The sequence below is a fragment of the Acytostelium subglobosum genome (genome assembly GCF_000787575.1).
Source record: "Acytostelium subglobosum LB1 DNA, scaffold: scaffold2, whole genome shotgun sequence".
Lineage (NCBI taxonomy): Eukaryota > Evosea > Eumycetozoa > Acytosteliales > Acytosteliaceae > Acytostelium > Acytostelium subglobosum.
The window spans coordinates 1,239,699-1,258,216 of NW_012236530.1; the positions used below are offsets into that span (position 1 = coordinate 1,239,699).

The window sequence follows — 18,518 nt, forward strand, 5'->3', positions numbered from 1 at the left end:
TCCAAGGATGAATAATATTAGCAGCAATGCTGCTCCATATCTGCCTAACATGTTGGTAATGTATAATAAAAATGTTAAGTATATGTTTGATTGATTGATTGACATTGACATTGACACTGACAATGAACCTGTGATTGACTAGCAAGGCTGGATGGATGGATGGCTGGCTGGCTGGCTGATTGTGTGGATGAAGTAGTTGAAGTTGTGTGGTGTAGCTAGTCAGGGCACATGTTGGATGTTGATGTTGCTTCCAGTATTCATGTCAAGGCACCTGATGCACAGGCAGTGCTCTTCCTCATTCCTCCTACTCTAGCAATAGAGTGTGAAGTGTGCTGTGCCGTACTCAATAAATGAGGCACTCAGTATACATTTATGGCCTTAAGGTGTTATACATGTTTGGAGTAGATGAGGGTGGTAATGTTGTGTGTTTGATTGATTGAGTGAGTGTGGGTGTGTGAACTGATCAAGTGATCAGAACAGCGTTGAGTGGTATGAAAGATGTCGTGGGGGTGGAGGAGGCCTTGTTATGTGTATCAACAACAGGTCCATGTGGACCATTATCTGATTGGATTGATTGATTGATTGATATCGATAATATATAATATATATCTTTATTACTGCTACTGACACTGCGTTTATAGTTGTTGTTGTTGGCGTGCTTTGGCTATAAGTACATAAATAAGCATTATGGAGAGATGGAGTGAGAGAGCGAGATTGAATGCCATTGATTGATGGCTGGTGAGATGGTGGAAAAAAGTAATATATGTATGCTTATTTGAAGAAGGCCAACTTCTCCTTCAACCATTCTTCGGTCAGGGTGCTTGGTGTCTCTGCGTCGAATGACTTGCCCAACTCGAGCTTGGTGAAGAGCTTCTCCTTGTTGTTGGCGTAGGTCATGGCCAAAGCTGGTGAGATACCCTTGGGCATGTAATAGATGAACACAATTGGGAATGAGACACGAGCATCTTGATGAGTGTACTTGTAGCTGTGTATGTGTGCGTATGATTGATTGATGGAGAGTATTAGACCACCTGCCGTGCGTCGTCTTTTCGTTCGATGATTCTCCAAGTAGGGCACTGCTTACACATAGATAATGTATCTTGGCGATGAGGTGGACAACTCATCCTGCAACTGCTCCAAAGAGATATCCTCGAGGTGCTGGTCAACAACGATCTTTTGAGTTGGCTTGTCAACTCTCACTGTTGAATGAATGTTGAATGAATGATGAATGAATGATTAGTCGCTTGTCACTTGCGGGATGATCATCAATGAGCTATTATGTCGCCTGCTCATTGATCAATCAATCAATCAACAAATGAATGAAACGAATCATACAGATCAAAGCAGATGGCTTTGGGTTCTTGGCCATCTTGAACTTCTTGTAAGTGGCGAAGGCTTCATCATCAAGGTCGCAGGTTGCCATTGTCTAAACTTGTGTCTTTAGTATATATATGTATATAAGGTAAGAGTACTAATTATAAATGAATGAAGGAGGTCAAAGGATGAATATGTCAGTCAGAGTCCACCTCCAAAGCAAAAATAATATCCTCTTATTTGCAAATAATTCGAAAAATAAGTTGTTTGTGAGAGATCAAGCCACCTTTCTCCTGATGGGTTGGCGGCGAAGATGGGATGGACCTCCATTCCTTCATTATCCTCATAGGCAACACTTGCAAAGAAGACATATTGGCGATACCAACTTCACCTTCATCCTAATATAAACAAACAATACATGCAAACTCTACATATGAGTACAATGAAAGAATGAAAGAATGATTGGAAGAATGATTGAATGTTGATAGATTGATTAGTTGAGATCAAGGGTCATCATCATTAACATATCAAAATCATCACCATCATCACCATGAACAATATATCAACATCAACATCATCACCATCAATGTAATAATGGGACGTCAATTTATTGATTGACCAAACATATTTATTCAAGTTGAGAGATTGACTGTCAATCACTCTTTTTGTGCAATTTTTGTGTGTGGTAGATGAGTTGATTGACTTCAGTCAATCAATCAGTCAGCCAGTCAATCAATCAACCATTCAAACTTGCTTTCCAAATGGTTCACTCTCGATATTAACAACAACAACCAGTGCTCCTATAAATATGGCACTTAACAACCTACCTATTCTTCATTATCTCTACTCAACCTAGTTCAACAACATTAACCTATGTCATCATTATCTATTCTTAAATTCGTTGCCAATGTGGCCTTTGCATTTGGCGGTGTATATATATGTAAGTATTAATTAATATGAATGATTATCATTGTTTGATTGATTGATTGACACTAATATATAACTTAAACAACACCAAAAGTGAACAAATTCCTGGACAAAGTAGAAAATGAGGAACCTGAACAAGAAAGACATAAGGAGACCACAAGGATAAGAGTGATAGTTGATTCCGGATTGACACAATATTCAGCAGCATTCATATTGAATGTATTGCATAAGTATCAACAGGCAACTATCAAGAGTCTATCAAAGCCTAGACATTTGAGTGGATACTCGGCCACCATCTACTCAGAGTTCAACCTTCCGCCTCATGTTGACTTTCACTTCAAGTCCTACTTTGTGTCCGAGATGATATTACTATACTTATCATCATCCAAGAGTATCAGAGGCTATGATCACAACACTGTTCCATCTGGAACTCCCCTATTCCGAGTTCTCCAACTTGATGGTAATGGTGCAGGTCATAACAAATGGAAAGAGTACCATCATTTATCAAGAGCCAAAGTAATCCGAGAGAGTGAATGAGTTATTGGATCAGGAGCAGTTTGCTTCATAAATATATTGAGTTTGTTCAAAATAGAACATTTTGATTGGGATGGTCGACCCAAAGATAAAAAAAACATTGTGACAAAAGTTTATATTATTATTTTTTTGAAGTGTTTTGATGATGTGTGATGGGTGAGTTCWCATGTGACCTCCCTTTGATCAAAGGGTTGTGCTTGGTTTAGGAGACCGATCATGATGACCTTTTAAACACATCTTCATCATCTGCATTTATATATCTAGATACATACACAGACACTCACACACACACACACCTACACATACACAACATATATATATACTTAAACAAACAAATAATCAAACATACAACTTCCAATATCTCATTCATTCATCGCAACAACACAACAACCTCCAAACTGAATCAAAACATGGACCAACAACAACAACAACTTCTTCATCATCAACAACAACAACAGCAACAACAGAATGAACAACATCAACAACATCAACAACAACTTCAACAACAACAACTTCAACAACAGCATCAACAACAACAACAACAACAACATCTTCAACAACAACAACAGCAACATCAGCAACAACAACAACAGCAACAACAACAATATCAACAACATCAGCAACAACATCAACAGCAACAACATCAACAACAGAATGAACCAACCGCTTATGCATCATTGCAAGGCGCAAACCTTGGTGTACCACATCTACAGCCACATCCAAATGCCGTACCAGAGGCAGATTACAACACTTATTTGATCGCCGGTAATGCATCATTCAAGGTGCCAATCCGATACAAACTGATCAGATGCATTGGTTATGGTGCATTCGGTATTGTGTGCGCTGCCGAGGACACCCATGCCAACAGGAAGGTGGCCATCAAGCGTATCATGTGCGCCTCTGACAATCTCAAGGAGAGCAAGAGACTCCTAAGAGAGCTATACCTACTCAGACATCTTAAGCATGAGAATGTATGTGCACTTCATTCATTCAATCAATCATTCAATGGTACTAATCAACATGTTGCGCGTACACCAAACAGATCATTCAGGTTCTCGACTTGTACATGTTAAAGACGACACCAAAGCATGAGAGCGAGGATGTGTAAGTGTTTGGATTGTCCACATGTGGACACCTTTGTGTGGCCAACTGATCTGACTGAATGACTGACTGACTGACTCACTTGATCAATCATTAGTTACATCGTCTCGAACTTGATGGACACTGATCTCCATCAGATCATCGCCTCGCCTCAAAAGTTGTCCGATGATCATATTCAATTCTTTGTGTATCAGACACTAAGGGCACTCAAGTTTATCCATTCTGGCGATGTACTACACAGAGACTTGGTAAGTGGATATCATGTCACGTGGCAGAGACCATCATACTAACACGACCATCAATCACCATTACTTAGAAACCAAGCAACCTGTTGGTTAATGAGGACTGCATGATAAAGGTATGCGACTTTGGTCTATCACGTGAGGAGACACCATCAGAGGTTGGTACCATGTCAGAGTATGTGGCCACTAGATGGTACCGTGCTCCAGAGGTCATCCTTGCATGGAACCGTTATTCCAAGGCTAGTAAGTATCAGATGTAGTGATGATGATCATCGGTGGACAAACACTCACTCATTCGCTCATTCAATCAATCACTTCCAGTTGATATTTGGTCAGTAGGATGTATATTGGCAGAGCTCATTGGAAGGACACCAATATTCAAGGGCAAAGACCGTATGTATAATTGATTGGAATCATTCCATTCATGGCCTAACCGATCACCCACATAGATGTCCACCAAATCAAGACAATCGTTTACCTTCTTGGAATACCCTGCCAAGAGGATATAGACCAGGTTGAGAATCCAAATGCCAGAGACTTTATTCGTTCATTGGTGGCCAAGGGCAAGACACCAAAGACATTCAAAGAGTTGTATCCCGATGCCAACCCACTGGCCTGGGATCTGCTGGAGAAGATGCTGATGTTCAATCCAAACAAGCGTATCAATGTCGAGCAGGCCTTGGCCCATCCATACTTTAAGGATCTGCACGCAGAGAATGACGAGCCCATTTGTCTCAGGAGGATTCAGATGTGCTTTGAGAACTGGGCTCTCAACAAAGACATCCTCCTCGACCTGTTAAGGAATGAGATCTCATTCTACAGACCCAGGGACAAAGACACACCGCTGCAGCATGCCGATGGCGATCTCTTTGCACAACTTCAACAACAACAGAATGATCTCATTACCAAGATAAGACAGGATAACATTGATCAACAAAAGGCTGGCGAGGTACAACAACAACAACATCAGCAACAACAACAACATCAACAACAACAACAACAGCATCAACAGCAACATCAACAACAGGATATCAAGGACGCAGGTGGCGTACAAATGGGTGCAATGGATCCATTGGCTCAGGAGGAGATGCGATTGATGGTTATCGAGCAAGAGAATAAGAAGATGATCGAGAATCTCCAGCATCAACAATCAAAGTATAGTCCAGATGACGAGTTCTGGAGGGGCATCCAATTCCAGATTGAGGCTGTCACTGTCGATCTCAAGGCCCTAGAGGAGCAATTGAAACTCATCCGATGGCAGAGGAATCCAGCGGCCATTGTACAATAGATTGATTGATTGATTGATTGATTGGCATCATCCATCCTCTCTCTCGCTCGCTCTAATCTCAATGTATTAATACAAACAATACAACATCGATATGATATACACATAAACCTTGACTGGATGAATGATTGATCGAATGATCATTAGGATTGTTTATTGGTTGTCGTCATTTGGTACAACACAATGGTGTTCCTAAAGACTTGGATCAATTGTTTGTAGAGCTCCTCCTCGAGTTGAAGGTCGCCATACTGTCGCGCGATTAGTACATCTTCAATCATCTGTTCCACTTCGCCACAGAACTCAATGTTCTCCAGGGTGATTCGGAAGGCCATGCCAGTGACGGACATTCTCAGGAATTTGCTGACTGACAACACGATACCAACATAGAGGCCGATGATGCCCACGCTGACCAGCGAGCTGGCCAGTCCATTGGGCAGTTTGGCCGAGATGGTGATGATGTTGATGGGAGTGCCGTCGACCTGAGTCATCTCCCAGTACTGCTGCACCTGGCCAAGCGAGTCGTTGCCAATGTTGATCATCGTGAAGGTGACATCGATCATCTCTGGTGTGTGGCCTGGGTTGAACGGGTAGTACAGGTTGCCACTGACGCCAGGAAGTCGCATGAACTTGTAAAAGAGTGCAGGTGTAGTGAAGTTGTTGTATGCTGCTGTTCCATTGATGATGCTGAGGAATCGGCTCTGCTGTGTCGAGTTGAGCTTGACCACATTGATTCCAGCGATGTTGATATTTACATTGCCACTCCTGCTCAATACGTAGTCTGCTCGAATTGTGAGCTCATTCGTGAGAAGTGATTGAATAAGTTGGTTTCTGGCTGGTGGCGAGAGGTTCCAGTTTGATTCAGAATACTAGGGGATGGACGGTTAGTGCGTGTGTTAGTGATGGTCGCGATTGCCAGTACATACCTTGTTTATGTTGATTGATTGAGTGCCTGCTTGGTCGTCGGCCGTGATGAATGTTTCGTTGCTACGAAGTTGGGAGAAGACTGTGTTGTTGACGAATGTGTTCTTCCAGACGGGCACACCATTGAGGTCAGAGACGGAAAGGTCCTCATTCATGGTGATGAATGGGTTCAGTCCCATGATTGACACTTGAACCTGTACTGAGGTGACTGGCTCGACGTTACTGCCGGGTAATCCAGACGAAAGGATGATAAGTGGGAACCAGAGGATCACGGCAATGCCTGCAAACACGCATACACCTGATATGAACTTCTCCTGAAGCGGTTGTTTGTGACCCTTCTTTCGACCCTGTCGTTTGATCCACTCCTGGCGTAGATGTACACTGAATATCTCTGCGTATATATCCTCAAACTTGAGCCAATCATACAGCAACAGAGTAGTATCAGTGCATATCCAATCCAACAATGTTCTCATCTCAAACACGAATGGAATGCCACGATAGACAGAGACTGGATTGGTTGGTTGGAGGGGTGTGTTAGATCAATGGATGATTCCAAGTGGATGATGAGGGGTACTTACATCCAATGTTGTGGAATGCTGAGTGTCCATCCATGAGGAATCGGCTGCCAACGAGGATTGGATAACCATAACATATTTGAAGTGCAGAGTAATAGAGATAGAGACACTTGAGTATGTAGAAGATGCATAGTGTCCATGCGAAGCGGAAGTCGAATGGCTTCTGGATGAGGTCGGGGAAGTAGAACAACAGGAACACAGTGTATATCACTGTCAAGATGACCTGCAGTATGTACTTGGCAATCACTGATCGATATAGGTATATGATCCTGTCGAGTATGATCAGAGAGAATTGGATCAGAAGTATTGCGATGAATTGTCTTGGAATAACGTTCTGTGCCAGGAACTGAGTGATGTCTGACGATGGGATGGCGGTGAAGTTCTGTGGGAAGATGACCAGGAACACCAGACAGAAGAAGTCTGTGAACAGAATCGGGAGGTAGTAGTCGCGTCCAGTCTTCTCTGATACGTCCACCACGTTGTGGAAGTAGTTGCGTATGAAGTTGAGTACTTGTGACGAGTTGTCTTGGACTGTTTGTTTGTGAAGTGCGTCTGCCGAGTCGACCATATGATCATGGGTATCAGGCGGGGACTGGGCTTCTAAGTCGCCATCGTCATTGTTGTCATCGTCGTCGTCATCTGCAATGTCGACCACTTCATGGTCAACCTCTTGTTCCTCATCATCAACGTCAAGAAGTGGTTGAGTGTCAGGGATGGTCCTGGCCTGTGTGGTGGTTGGTACCAATGCATCCACATTGTTGTTGTTGTTGTTTGGATCAACGTTGGAAGATGATGAGGCACCTTGGTCATGGTCATGATCCTGCATCATATGTTGATCGCCAGTGGTGTCCAATGAGGTAGTGACAATGGTGGACGATGATTGTTCAACTTGTAGGATACTCTTCTCATCAAAGATCCAAAGTCCCTTGGATCGGTATACATGGCGATGCCAGAGACAGGCGAGGAATACTGCCAAGTCCCAGAAGGCACCGGCCAAGAATGGTCCTTGGATGTCGTTGATGCCAATGAGGTAGGGCGCAGAGAGGTATCGCTTCTCCAATTGATCGTTGTAGTTGATCGAGTCCCAACATGTGTCAAACGATGCGTAGTAGTAGCCATCGACGCCGCTGACCACACAGAAGAAGCCAATGTTGAATATGTACTTGAGGAATATGATCAGACTGCTGTAGCCGATGAGGAAACCCCAGAAGGATTTGGAAGGCTTGGGGCTCTCAAAGAGGCGGCCGTACAGTAGCACCGAGTAGACGTACACCAGCGACACGACATTGGCGTAGAACACCGAGTTGGCCAGACAACACATGAATGCGATCCACTTGGACTCGTCACGGGCCATGCGACTAAGTCCACGAACAATACGCTTGAACACATCGTCACGCTTGATGCTGGGGTCACCTGCCAAAGATGGTTCAGTTGATGATGAGGAAGAGGATGATGAGCCAGGGTCATCGCCCTTGTTCTCCGCCACCTCTTGACCCTGGTCCAGTTGACTGATTGATCGCTGCAGTGCCTCTGGTGCAAAGTATGTGCTGTTGCGTGGATAGGACACTGTGCCACTGATGATCGCGTCATGGTTCTCTGGCAGAGGATCCAACCAATCCAATATACTATTGAAGAACGCCTTGATCTTCTCTCCAACACTCGTTGACTTAATCACCTCTTCTTGTTGTTGTTGTGGTTGTTGTTGCTGCTCATCATGTTGTTGTGAAGTTGACGACGTTGACGTGGTTAGGGCAGTGACGATTGTGATTGGTTCTTGAGTTGGGCTTTGGTTGGGGCTGAGGCCGAGGCTTGGACTGGTACTGAGACCTGGGCTTGGAGGACGAGGTACCTCTCCATGGATGTTGGAGGTCGTGGAGAGCTGACCTGAGGGATAGGAGAGCGTGGCCGAAGACTCGGAATAGAGTGATGACTGTCTTTTTTGGAAGTTACTGTTGCTCTTGAGGTTTTGGAGTCGTTGACGACGTTGCATGATGATTGATTGAACTGAGCTGAGTTGGGAAAGACGAGTCTCACGTCGATTCTTATAAAAGTCCACGGCGATCTTCATGGCATCCAATCGATTCGACTCCAAATGCTGGGTCATCGTCTCAAAGTCGTGCGATTGGTACACCATCTTCTGGTAGGCCAGCAGCACCATGATGATCACGTCGCTGATTGTCTTGGACACGGTGTTGATGCTCGTGTAGCTGAGCACGATGAAGCCCAGCAGGTCTGCCAGACGGTTGGTCGCCACATTGTCCGTGCCAAACAGCACAAAGATGAACTGGAACAGGATCTGAAGCACCAGTACGCACCAGTTGTACACCTGCATCGCTTGCCAGAGCTGGCTCCAGCGGTCGTCGTGTCCACTGTACAGCGCGTAGATCGAGAAGAACACGTAGCCGCTCGAGATGATGTCGCATTGTGCTGTGCCCGCGATGAACATGGTGACCAGCGTCACCTGCGACGAGTATCGCACGATGATGTACCTCAACTCGGCATTCCATCGTCGCGGCTCGAGGGTGAAGTCGCTGTCGTCTACCTTGAGGAAGTTGCGAGGGTATATGAGTCGTGGGTCTGCGGGTGTGCGTATGCTGTCCTGGCGCAGGAGTAGCATGGAGAAGAAGAGCACGGAGAAGTCCAGGATGAGGATGTATACGCTGGGCGCGGTGAGCACGAGCAGGTTGTTGAGCAGGGCGTTGGAGAGGTTCCAAGGGTGGGGGTCGTTCGTGGGGATGCCCAGGAAGAAGACGTACTGGACCAGGATAATGGGCACCATGAATGCGGTTAGGTAGAACAGTCGGTGCATCTTGTCATCGTGGATGTAGAGTCCTGTGCCAATGACTGCGAGGTATACCAATCCAACGATGTTGACGCGCCAACTCAAGGCAAAGGCCATCACAACAAACACGATCTCGACGCCATAAAGTTGATAGAAGTGCGTGAGGTACCAGTAAAGTCTGTTGCTGTTCTTCTTGACGGGCGCGGGCTTGGCCGCAAGGACATCATCATTATCATTGTCCAACATTCTCTCTTGATACTTGATGAGTGGGGATTCTTCATCATTGAGGGCGGCCTCGGCCTCAGCCTCAGCTTCAGCCTCGGACTTGGGCTTCTTGTTGGACTTGTTCCACCAGAATGCAAATTGTTGGATAGAGATGATGAGTATGATCGTGAGATTGAGGTTGACGGCATCCCATGTCGATTGATCTGATGTGGGCATGCCCAGCCAGCGCATGAGCACCTCGTGGCCAATCACACCGGCGGCCTCTGGGAACAAAAAGGCCATTTGGAGCAAGACGATGGCCTGTGAGTAGATCAACAGGTAGAAGCCAATGCGGTAGGTGCCCTTCTTGAAGGTCATCGAGATGAGCACCATCACGAGATAGATCGAGTTGAAGAAGGTGGGTGGCGAGATTGATATCAGGAACACGGCCCATAGCACCAGCTTGCAGCCGTGCACATAGGTGAAGCGGCCTATGCGGTACAACATCATCTGGAAACGCGGGTAATGTTTCATGTGATGCTCGACAGAGTAGCGCGGGTCCTTGTTGTCCAGGTGGCCATCAAAGAAGCAGTTGAGTTGGAACACGCACACCACGAGTATGGCCACATTGCCAAAGAGCACGAGGAAGTAGTCTGACGAGTACACGGTCAGGCCAATGTCGTCCAGTGTGATGTACTTGTTCGTGGGGAAGATGCGCTGCAGCCAAGTGTTGACGGGCGTGAACTGGTAGACGTAGCGCGCGACCAGGATCACGGCCTGGGTGATCACGATGATGAGCCAGAAGCGACGAATGTGCACCGTGCCGTTGGACGACAGGTAGTGCACTGTGAGACACGTGAACACCGTGGCCATGTACACCATTGAGATGAACGATATCTTGCTGAATGATGCCACCAGCACGATCACCAGGTAGCAGAATGGCAGCGCGTACTTGTGCGTGGCGCTGTACAGCATGGCCATGATGAGCTTGACCGCCTTGGGCAGGTCGCGCTGTTGTCGCGCTAAATGGTCCTCGTCGAGGGCGCCCGAGCCAGCCTGGAAGAGGCCCGAGTGGAAGGTGACGAAGCGACTGAGGTTCCATTGTATGAGCGAGAACGTGACGATGACGACCTGCCAGATCATGCCGAACCAGACGGCCTGGCCACGCTGCTTCTCAAAGTGCACGAGGCCGATCATCTCGGTCGTGGCGTCCTCAAGCGAGTCGGTCGGCTGGATCTGCCAGGCGTACAGCAGCACGACCACGGCCTGCGCGTACACCACGAGCAGGATCCAGAAGCGCGAGGCTAGATACTCGCTGATCACAAACAAGATGAAGAACACCATGTATCCGGCGTTGAGCAGTGTGATCGAGGTGAGGCCGCAGAAGAAGAGGCCGGCCAGCGCCAGGCGGTATGATTGCTCGATGATAGTCATGGAGAAGATGGCAAACACGGTGTTGGTGGTGTGTCGCACGCTCTGTATCGTGTCCTTGTGATTCTCGTAGAATGATCGCCAGAAGTTGGACCAATTGTCGGCCAGCAATGAGGTCTGTGCGCGGTAGTATGAAAAGTCCACGGATGATGGCGAAGGGGACATCCTGCCCGTGACACTACCTCCACTGCCAGGCAGTTGGAATGTGATTGTCTTCTTGGCGGGAGGGATTGGACCCTTGACCCCGCCAGTGCCAGTAGTGGGCGTGGGGTTCAACATCCTGTGCTGTCTCTGCTTCAATGTGCTTGGTCGGACAAGTGGCTCGCCCGAAACTTTGTCAGAGTCGAGTGGCACATGTTGTTGTTGTTGCTCGGATGCACTGATATCGATCAGAACAGGTTGATCAACCTCGACCTTCTTTGGGGCTGGTGGGTTGAAGTCGCTGAGCTTGAGGCCAGCAGTGATCGCGCTGTAATAACAATAAAGTCCAAAGGTGAAAGCCACGATCATCTGTGTTCCAACATACAGCCATATCCTTGTAGTTGGCCAAATGAAGAATCCAACAAGTTCCGAAGTTGATGACTATATTTGGAAATGATTGATCGTGTGAGTCATTGGAATAGTTCCAGTGATGGTCCATAACATAACATACCTGCTCCCATGATTGCAATGGGATGTTGAAGAGGAACTGAAGGACGATGAATATGAGTAGGTAGGCATGTGTTAGACGCGCCAGGAGTTTGAATAGTGCCAAGGGGACAACGGTCGACACCAGTCCAATGGTGAGCAGAATGATTGTGTAGATACTTGGCTGTAGGAATAGACATAGTACCATTATCTCTGCACAACATATCGTCCAACCATATGTTGAGAACAAAAGAGATATATGAGTAAGTCTGCTTAGACCTGTTGTCGCGCTATTGTTGGCACTTGTAATCTTGTCCCTCTTCTTTTGTTTGGACTGCTGGCTCTTGTAATGCTCGATAGTCAAGTTATATAATACTTGTTGTCTAAGTATCAAACAACTCTAAAGTTATTGATTGATTGATTGATTGAATGATCGAGTAATTGAACGAGGGTTAGTGAGTGGCGATGAGAGCGGCAAGGGAGTGCCCAAGGGTGATGATTACATACTGATATAAAGAGGAAGAGTATAGAGACGTATCCAACGATGATTGGCCATATTGAGACATCCCATTGATGGTAGTTTCGAACGCCAAACCAGTCGGATAGGTTGGCGCCATATCGTTTGTCCATTATTGGCAGCTGGAACAAATATATAAACAGTAGCTGCAATGATGATATACCAATAAGCAATGGATATAGTCTATGTTTGATTGATTGAATGGAATGTTAGTGTGTGTCGCAGCTTGAGTGGATCATGTCCATCGTGTGGCCGCATAAAAATTTATGCGGCCACACTGGCGGAAGTTTGTTACCGCTCCAGACGCTCAACGGTGAGATGAGCTGAACTTACTTGGTCATTAGACTATGCAAAGTGATTTGTAATGAGAGACAAAGAGTTAGACCAACGACAACAATGAAGTAGCATGCATTGATGACCGAGGGATAGGAGATGGCAGACAGAACCAACATGACAAAGGCAAAGTGAGTGAGAGTGATCGATGGTGGACTGTTATAATATATTGGCTCCTTGCGTCTCTTGTGTAATGCTACATGCAATGGAGGATCTGCGTTAATGTTGAGACGAGGGTTAACTAACTCAACGTCCCTCTTTGGTTAATGATGGTCGCGCGCGAGCCCTGACCCCAATCCACTGCATTGCATGTTGCTAACTTACATCTCTTGAGTGATCCATGTTGTGGCACAATGTCGATTGAGCTGTGGTCATCATCATCACTTTGACCAAAGACCATGTGACGCGTCCAGAATGTGGCCGAGAGTGATGAGATTGTTGCCACGATGATGTCGGGCAACACATTGATGAGTCCTTGTAGGAATGATGTATACTTGAAGAATCCAAGTTGTTGAATCGTTTCGCTAGTCTCCATTGATGGCACTGAGTTGGCCAACACAATAGTGATCACACTACCCAATGCCAATCCAGTTGTGATCCATGGTAGTATTGATGATATAATATCTTTTAAAGTGATTGATTGATAGTGAGTGAGAGTGGGTTAGTGATTGGAATGATTCCATTATTGATTGATTGATAGAATGAGTGATGAACTTACTATGTTTACGTAACAATCGATGAGGTAATAATAATAATGATAGTATGAATACTAGGAAGTATCCATAAGATATTACACTAGCTCTAATTGTACTGCCTGCGAGCAATGCAAAGGGATACAGGACAGATACCAATATATAGGGTATCATGATTGACTGTCTTTACTCCTGCTCTGTAATGTTCTGTTCTGTAGGCCTACAACAAGTTAACTAAACATATAATAATTGATTGATTGATTGAATGAATGAATGAATGAATGAATGAATGGTGGAACACTCCGTTGCATTGTTGAGCCCCACACACCAACAAACACACAACACACATCAATTCGTCTGATGGTCGTCAAAAATATCTTTTTTGATCATTTTGCAAAAAGTGTGGTAATCTATCTTGTCCAACCAAGACCAACACCTTTACAATAATTATCCGACCATCAGTTGTAATGTATCATTGATTATGATTCCATTCCAGTCCTGATCAAAGTAGTCCAGGTTTATTCTGATCGCCTGTCATAATGATCACTAATGTAGGATTGAATATCGATCATTTGGTTTGAAAGTCCAAAGAATTCACGCATTTTGAAGAACTTGAACTTGGTACCTCGCACACATATTGCCAGGTCTGTGGCGCGGTTCAGGAATCGCATGTGATGAACGATCGTCTGTCCATCAGCGCCAGCGACATGATGGAATAGACTGAATGTCTCGACACTTGTAAATAGATTGATCAATGTCAACATGTGATGTTTGAGTTCAGTCCATGATGTACCATCACAACATCTAACATCCAGATGTCTGAGTGATAGACTCTTTAGAGTGCCAACACCAAGGCTACTCGCCACACTGATCAATGGTTTTTTGGAGAATGGACTGTGATCATCCTCGATGAATGCTACGCTCTCCAACGCAAGGTCTTTGCAAAGCAAATGCATTTGATGCGCTGGATGTTGAAGACATAGTCGCGTGATACTTGATGGGAGGTCAACATCCTCGCTCGCCTGGTTGAATCGCGGGCCAAGTCGTAACTTTGTCAAACCGACTGGAAGACGACCTTTGCACAAAGGTCGATTGAACAGTGTACCAAAGGTGAGAGAGGTCAGACCAGCGGGCAGATTAAAGATTAGTGGCTTGTCAAAGTGCATGCCAAACTTGAGTTTTGTAAGTGAGGCGGGGAGGAAGCTGCGCTCAATCGTCTGCTCAAACAGGTGGTCAAAGTGGAGATGTGTGATGGTTGATGGCAGTGTGCCCGGAGGGATGTAGTCATACTGATGGCTGTGTGACATGGTGAGAGACTGCAGCCCAAAGGGTAGTATGCTCCGTCGCTCACTGTCCAGGACATTGGGCACATTCTCCAGTTTGACCAGGGATGGAGGTAGTGTGCCGGTGACAAGCACACGACCATTGTATGCTCTTGCGAATGATAACTTTGTGATTGATTGAGGTAGTGTCGACAAGTCAATCGTGTGTGTATATCCAACGCCCAGTTCTAGAGTTGTTAATGAGTATGGAATGGTACCAGACTCCAATTTATGATTGAACCTTTGACCAAAGATCAGGTTGGTCAATGAGTTTGGGAGTGAGCTGTGCGTGATCAAAGAGTTGAAGCATGCTCCAAACATTAGAGTCTTTAGGCCCGATGGCAGGACACACTGTTCAGCAACAACAATCTGTTGATTGAATTCATGGCCAAAGGTGAGGCTTGTGAGTGTTGCGGGCAGATGTCCAGACTCAATCAATTGATTGAATGAATCACCAAATGTTAGGCATTCCAATGTTGTTGGGAGTACATCACATGTCAATGAATGATTGAAGTGATGTCCTAACCTCAATGTCTTGATGTGACTCGGTAGCCTTGACAACTTATTGTTGAACACACCACATAGATACAAGCTTGTGAGTGATGTTGGGACTATTGTTGATGTTGTTTGATGTTGAGGCAAGTATGGAGTAGTCAATTGAGTTAAAGAAGGTGGCAACACAAACTGATCATGATCTTGTGCTTGATCATCGATTGTTAACATTGTCAAAGAGTCAAACCATGGTGGTATCGTTGTCGTTGTTGATCCAAAGTTCCAATGATAACCAAGTTTGATCATAACTAGCCTGTTCAAATGTTTACACGTCAGACTTAGACAGATGAGGTCCATGTTTGCCCATGTCTCCAACTCTCTCAATATTTGATTGATCACAATCACTGGTAAACAATTATATTTGGTTGTGATCTCATTCATGAATTATTATTATCTATTTGTATATTTGTTGGAACTTGCCAAATGTGATTATGAAATAAGTGAGATCAAAGTTTGACCAAACATTCAAATCTGAATGTGAATGGGTTTATGGAATGATTCCAATCACTCACATAACCAATCAATCAATCAATCAATATACTCATGTCCTCAACAAGACATCTTCGTGCTCATTCATTCAAGAACTTCTGGTATTGGTAGGTGGGATCATTCCAAACACTTTGATGGACTCATCAGAGGTAGTACCTCATTTCAGTCAATCTTGATTATATATAACCATTATTTGTAATATTTTGTGAGTAGTATTAAGTTGTAATGTTGTAAGTTGGGAAACCTCCAATAAAGGTTCAAACGAAACAATCGTTTTGGATTGATTGAGTGGTCCAATTTGAGGTCCACCTTTGCTTTATTTTTAATTTAATTTATTTTTGGATGTGAGATGTGCGTTGTGTTTGTTTTTGGGGGTTCTCGTGAATCAATAAAAACACCCGAGTCCTCCCTAATGGGAGTCAGGTGACCTGACACGGCGGGCTTTTTCTTTTGGTTGGGAACCTGAGTCAAGACTACACCGACCCTTTCTGCTTTCTCGTCATTTCATTCAATCAGACAACTTTGTAATATACACGTGCAGGTGGCCACATCAACTCAACATCACATCACAATACAGTACAATATACATCACATTCAATCAAAGTCTGATCAAAAGAATCAATCATACACAGATATATATAAATACACATTAGATACACACAAGAATGAAGTATGGAAAGTACATTAAGAATAATATGCTCGATGAATGGGGCGTACATTATGTGGATTATAAAGAATTGAAGCGTATTCTGATGGATCTGTGTGATGAGAAGACACCGGCAACACCATCACAGCGCACTGATAGGAATTCAACCTTCCTTCGTTCACTCTGGAAGCAATTCCAAAAGATAGACAAGTTCGTCACTGAGACCGAACGTGAGATATCATCAAAGATACAATATCTGGAACAAGTATGATCATTCATTCAACCACTCTCATCATTCAATCAATCACTCACACACTCATTCAATCAATCAATCAAACATATACATAGACATCAGATGCAACAGCTATAGTATTCACAATGAAGGAGTTGGACAGATTGATATCATTTGTTGAACTGAATCAAGAAGGTATTAGAAAGATACTAAAGAAATATGATAAGAAGGCCACTACAACCATTGGCTACGAGTACTTTACAAACATGGTCAAGCCACACTTCCAATCAAAGCTCTCAATGTTGGTCCATTACAACAAATGTCTATTGGTATGTCACTTATCATCATCCTCCGTTCAATCATTCAATCATTCAATCAATTGTCTAACCTTTGCTCACTCATACTCAATCAATCAATCAATCACTTTCCAGAAAACATATTCATCACAGTTTGGAGATCCAGCTGATATATCAAACTCTGGCGATCAATCAGAGAGTGTATTCTCGGTATGTCCATTCAGTCAATCAATCAATCATTCAATCATACTGACTCAATCAATCAATCACCCACCAACCCATAATTTAATAATTTCCAGCTGGCGTTTGATCAATAAAATAAAGTAATTTTTTAATAATATATATATTAGGGGAGGAATGAATAGATCTTGTTTTATTTATATATTTCTACTAGATCATAAATAATAGGGGATATCTTTGGAATAGTTCCAAAGGGGAATTACTTGAAGAAGAACTTTTGTCTTTGTATCTTCTTGTAGCGTCTAAGGGCAACGATCACTAGGACAGCACATATGATGAATACTCCACATCCAACCAATGGCCATATGATGAATGGTTTGTATAATGATGAATCAGTATGTTCAACTCCATTATTGATTTGATCAATCGAACTATTCTCTGATGTAGATACATCAGTTGTTGCTGATTGAGTTGTAGTTGGTGTTGTAGTAGAAGAAGTAGTAGAGGTAGTACTTATATCAGTAGTAGATGTAGTGCCAGAGGTTGTCGATGTCGTGGATGTGGTTGCTTCTTCTGTGGTCGAGCTGGTAGTGGAAGTTGTGGAGGTTGTGGAGGTCGAGGTCGAGGTCGAGGTCGAAGTAGTCGACGTGGAAGTGGAAGTTGTTGAGGTGGAAGTTGAGGTAGTTGGAGGTGGTGGATTGGTATGATTGTATGTGGCAACAGTGTTGTAACCATCAATGTTGAGACGTACAGTACATGTACCATTTGGAACGAATTCTGAAATGTTACATCTGATGAAACTTGAAGTAATATTCAATACATTACATGTCTTATCACAAACTGATACAGAATGAGTAGTCTGATCACCAAATGTTCCATTGATCACTGTGACTCCCTCTTCATTATCTTCAACCTTTGTTATAATTGGGTATACTATGGCCATGATTGATTAATATAATGATTGATTAAATGATATTGATGTACTTACATCTTGTGAATTGGGCCAAGGTATTGGATACTGAAGAGTTGGTGTTGGACACTTGGATGGGGTATACGCCGGTGGCCACATCGGATTGTGTGACGGTACATTGGATGTCAGTCTCATTGACAACACCATTGATTGTACATTCAACAGGTGTATCAACAGTCATGTTTACAAACACCTTTGTCGTCAATGCCTTATTGAATTGACCCTTTATAACTGCCTTTATAGAGTTTACCATCTGAATATATTCCACTGAGTCCAATTAATAATACCCTGGTATCTAAATAGATGGGGTCGGGGGAAGAGTTAGGGTTGGGGTTGGGACAGGGGC

At 44.2% G+C, this 18,518-nt stretch overlaps 7 protein-coding genes across 7 annotated transcripts; 3 read left to right on the plus strand and 4 right to left on the minus strand.

Moving 5' to 3' along the window:
* Window positions 1-771: 771 nt before the first annotated feature.
* SAMD00019534_012660 (hypothetical protein) lies at window positions 772-1,423 on the minus strand (the record flags this gene model as incomplete). Its single annotated transcript, XM_012903233.1, has 3 exons — window positions 772-985; window positions 1,085-1,199; window positions 1,336-1,423. 3 exons carry the CDS (start codon window positions 1,421-1,423, stop codon window positions 772-774), a joined length of 417 nt encoding a protein of 138 aa, XP_012758687.1.
* A 764-nt stretch (window positions 1,424-2,187) lies between these two features.
* SAMD00019534_012670 (hypothetical protein) lies at window positions 2,188-2,778 on the plus strand (the record flags this gene model as incomplete). The annotated part of the gene is made up of 2 exons (XM_012903234.1): window positions 2,188-2,254; window positions 2,336-2,778. 2 exons carry the CDS (start codon window positions 2,188-2,190, stop codon window positions 2,776-2,778), a joined length of 510 nt encoding a protein of 169 aa, XP_012758688.1.
* Window positions 2,779-3,185: 407 nt separating this feature from the next.
* Window positions 3,186-5,406, plus strand: SAMD00019534_012680 (hypothetical protein; the record flags this gene model as incomplete). The annotated part of the gene is made up of 6 exons (XM_012903235.1): window positions 3,186-3,746; window positions 3,818-3,879; window positions 3,974-4,124; window positions 4,193-4,361; window positions 4,440-4,511; window positions 4,568-5,406. The coding sequence occupies 6 exons, from the start codon at window positions 3,186-3,188 to the stop codon at window positions 5,404-5,406; spliced, it is 1,854 nt and encodes a 617-aa protein (XP_012758689.1).
* A 140-nt stretch (window positions 5,407-5,546) lies between these two features.
* On the minus strand, window positions 5,547-13,659 carry SAMD00019534_012690 (hypothetical protein; the record flags this gene model as incomplete). Its single annotated transcript, XM_012903236.1, has 8 exons — window positions 5,547-6,269; window positions 6,327-6,832; window positions 6,903-11,898; window positions 11,969-12,343; window positions 12,451-12,643; window positions 12,794-13,007; window positions 13,118-13,417; window positions 13,512-13,659. 8 exons carry the CDS (start codon window positions 13,657-13,659, stop codon window positions 5,547-5,549), a joined length of 7,455 nt encoding a protein of 2,484 aa, XP_012758690.1.
* Window positions 13,660-14,009: 350 nt separating this feature from the next.
* SAMD00019534_012700 (hypothetical protein) lies at window positions 14,010-15,347 on the minus strand (the record flags this gene model as incomplete). Its single annotated transcript, XM_012903237.1, has 1 exon — window positions 14,010-15,347. A coding segment is annotated over one exon (1,338 nt), but the record flags the coding sequence as incomplete, so codon positions are not given.
* Window positions 15,348-16,513: 1,166 nt separating this feature from the next.
* On the plus strand, window positions 16,514-17,336 carry SAMD00019534_012710 (hypothetical protein; the record flags this gene model as incomplete). Its single annotated transcript, XM_012903238.1, has 4 exons — window positions 16,514-16,759; window positions 16,843-17,055; window positions 17,158-17,232; window positions 17,322-17,336. Coding segments are annotated over 4 exons (549 nt in total), but the record flags the coding sequence as incomplete, so codon positions are not given.
* Window positions 17,337-17,461: 125 nt separating this feature from the next.
* On the minus strand, window positions 17,462-18,425 carry SAMD00019534_012720 (hypothetical protein; the record flags this gene model as incomplete). Its single annotated transcript, XM_012903239.1, has 2 exons — window positions 17,462-18,135; window positions 18,191-18,425. 2 exons carry the CDS (start codon window positions 18,423-18,425, stop codon window positions 17,462-17,464), a joined length of 909 nt encoding a protein of 302 aa, XP_012758693.1.
* Between the last annotated feature and the right edge of the window lie 93 nt (window positions 18,426-18,518).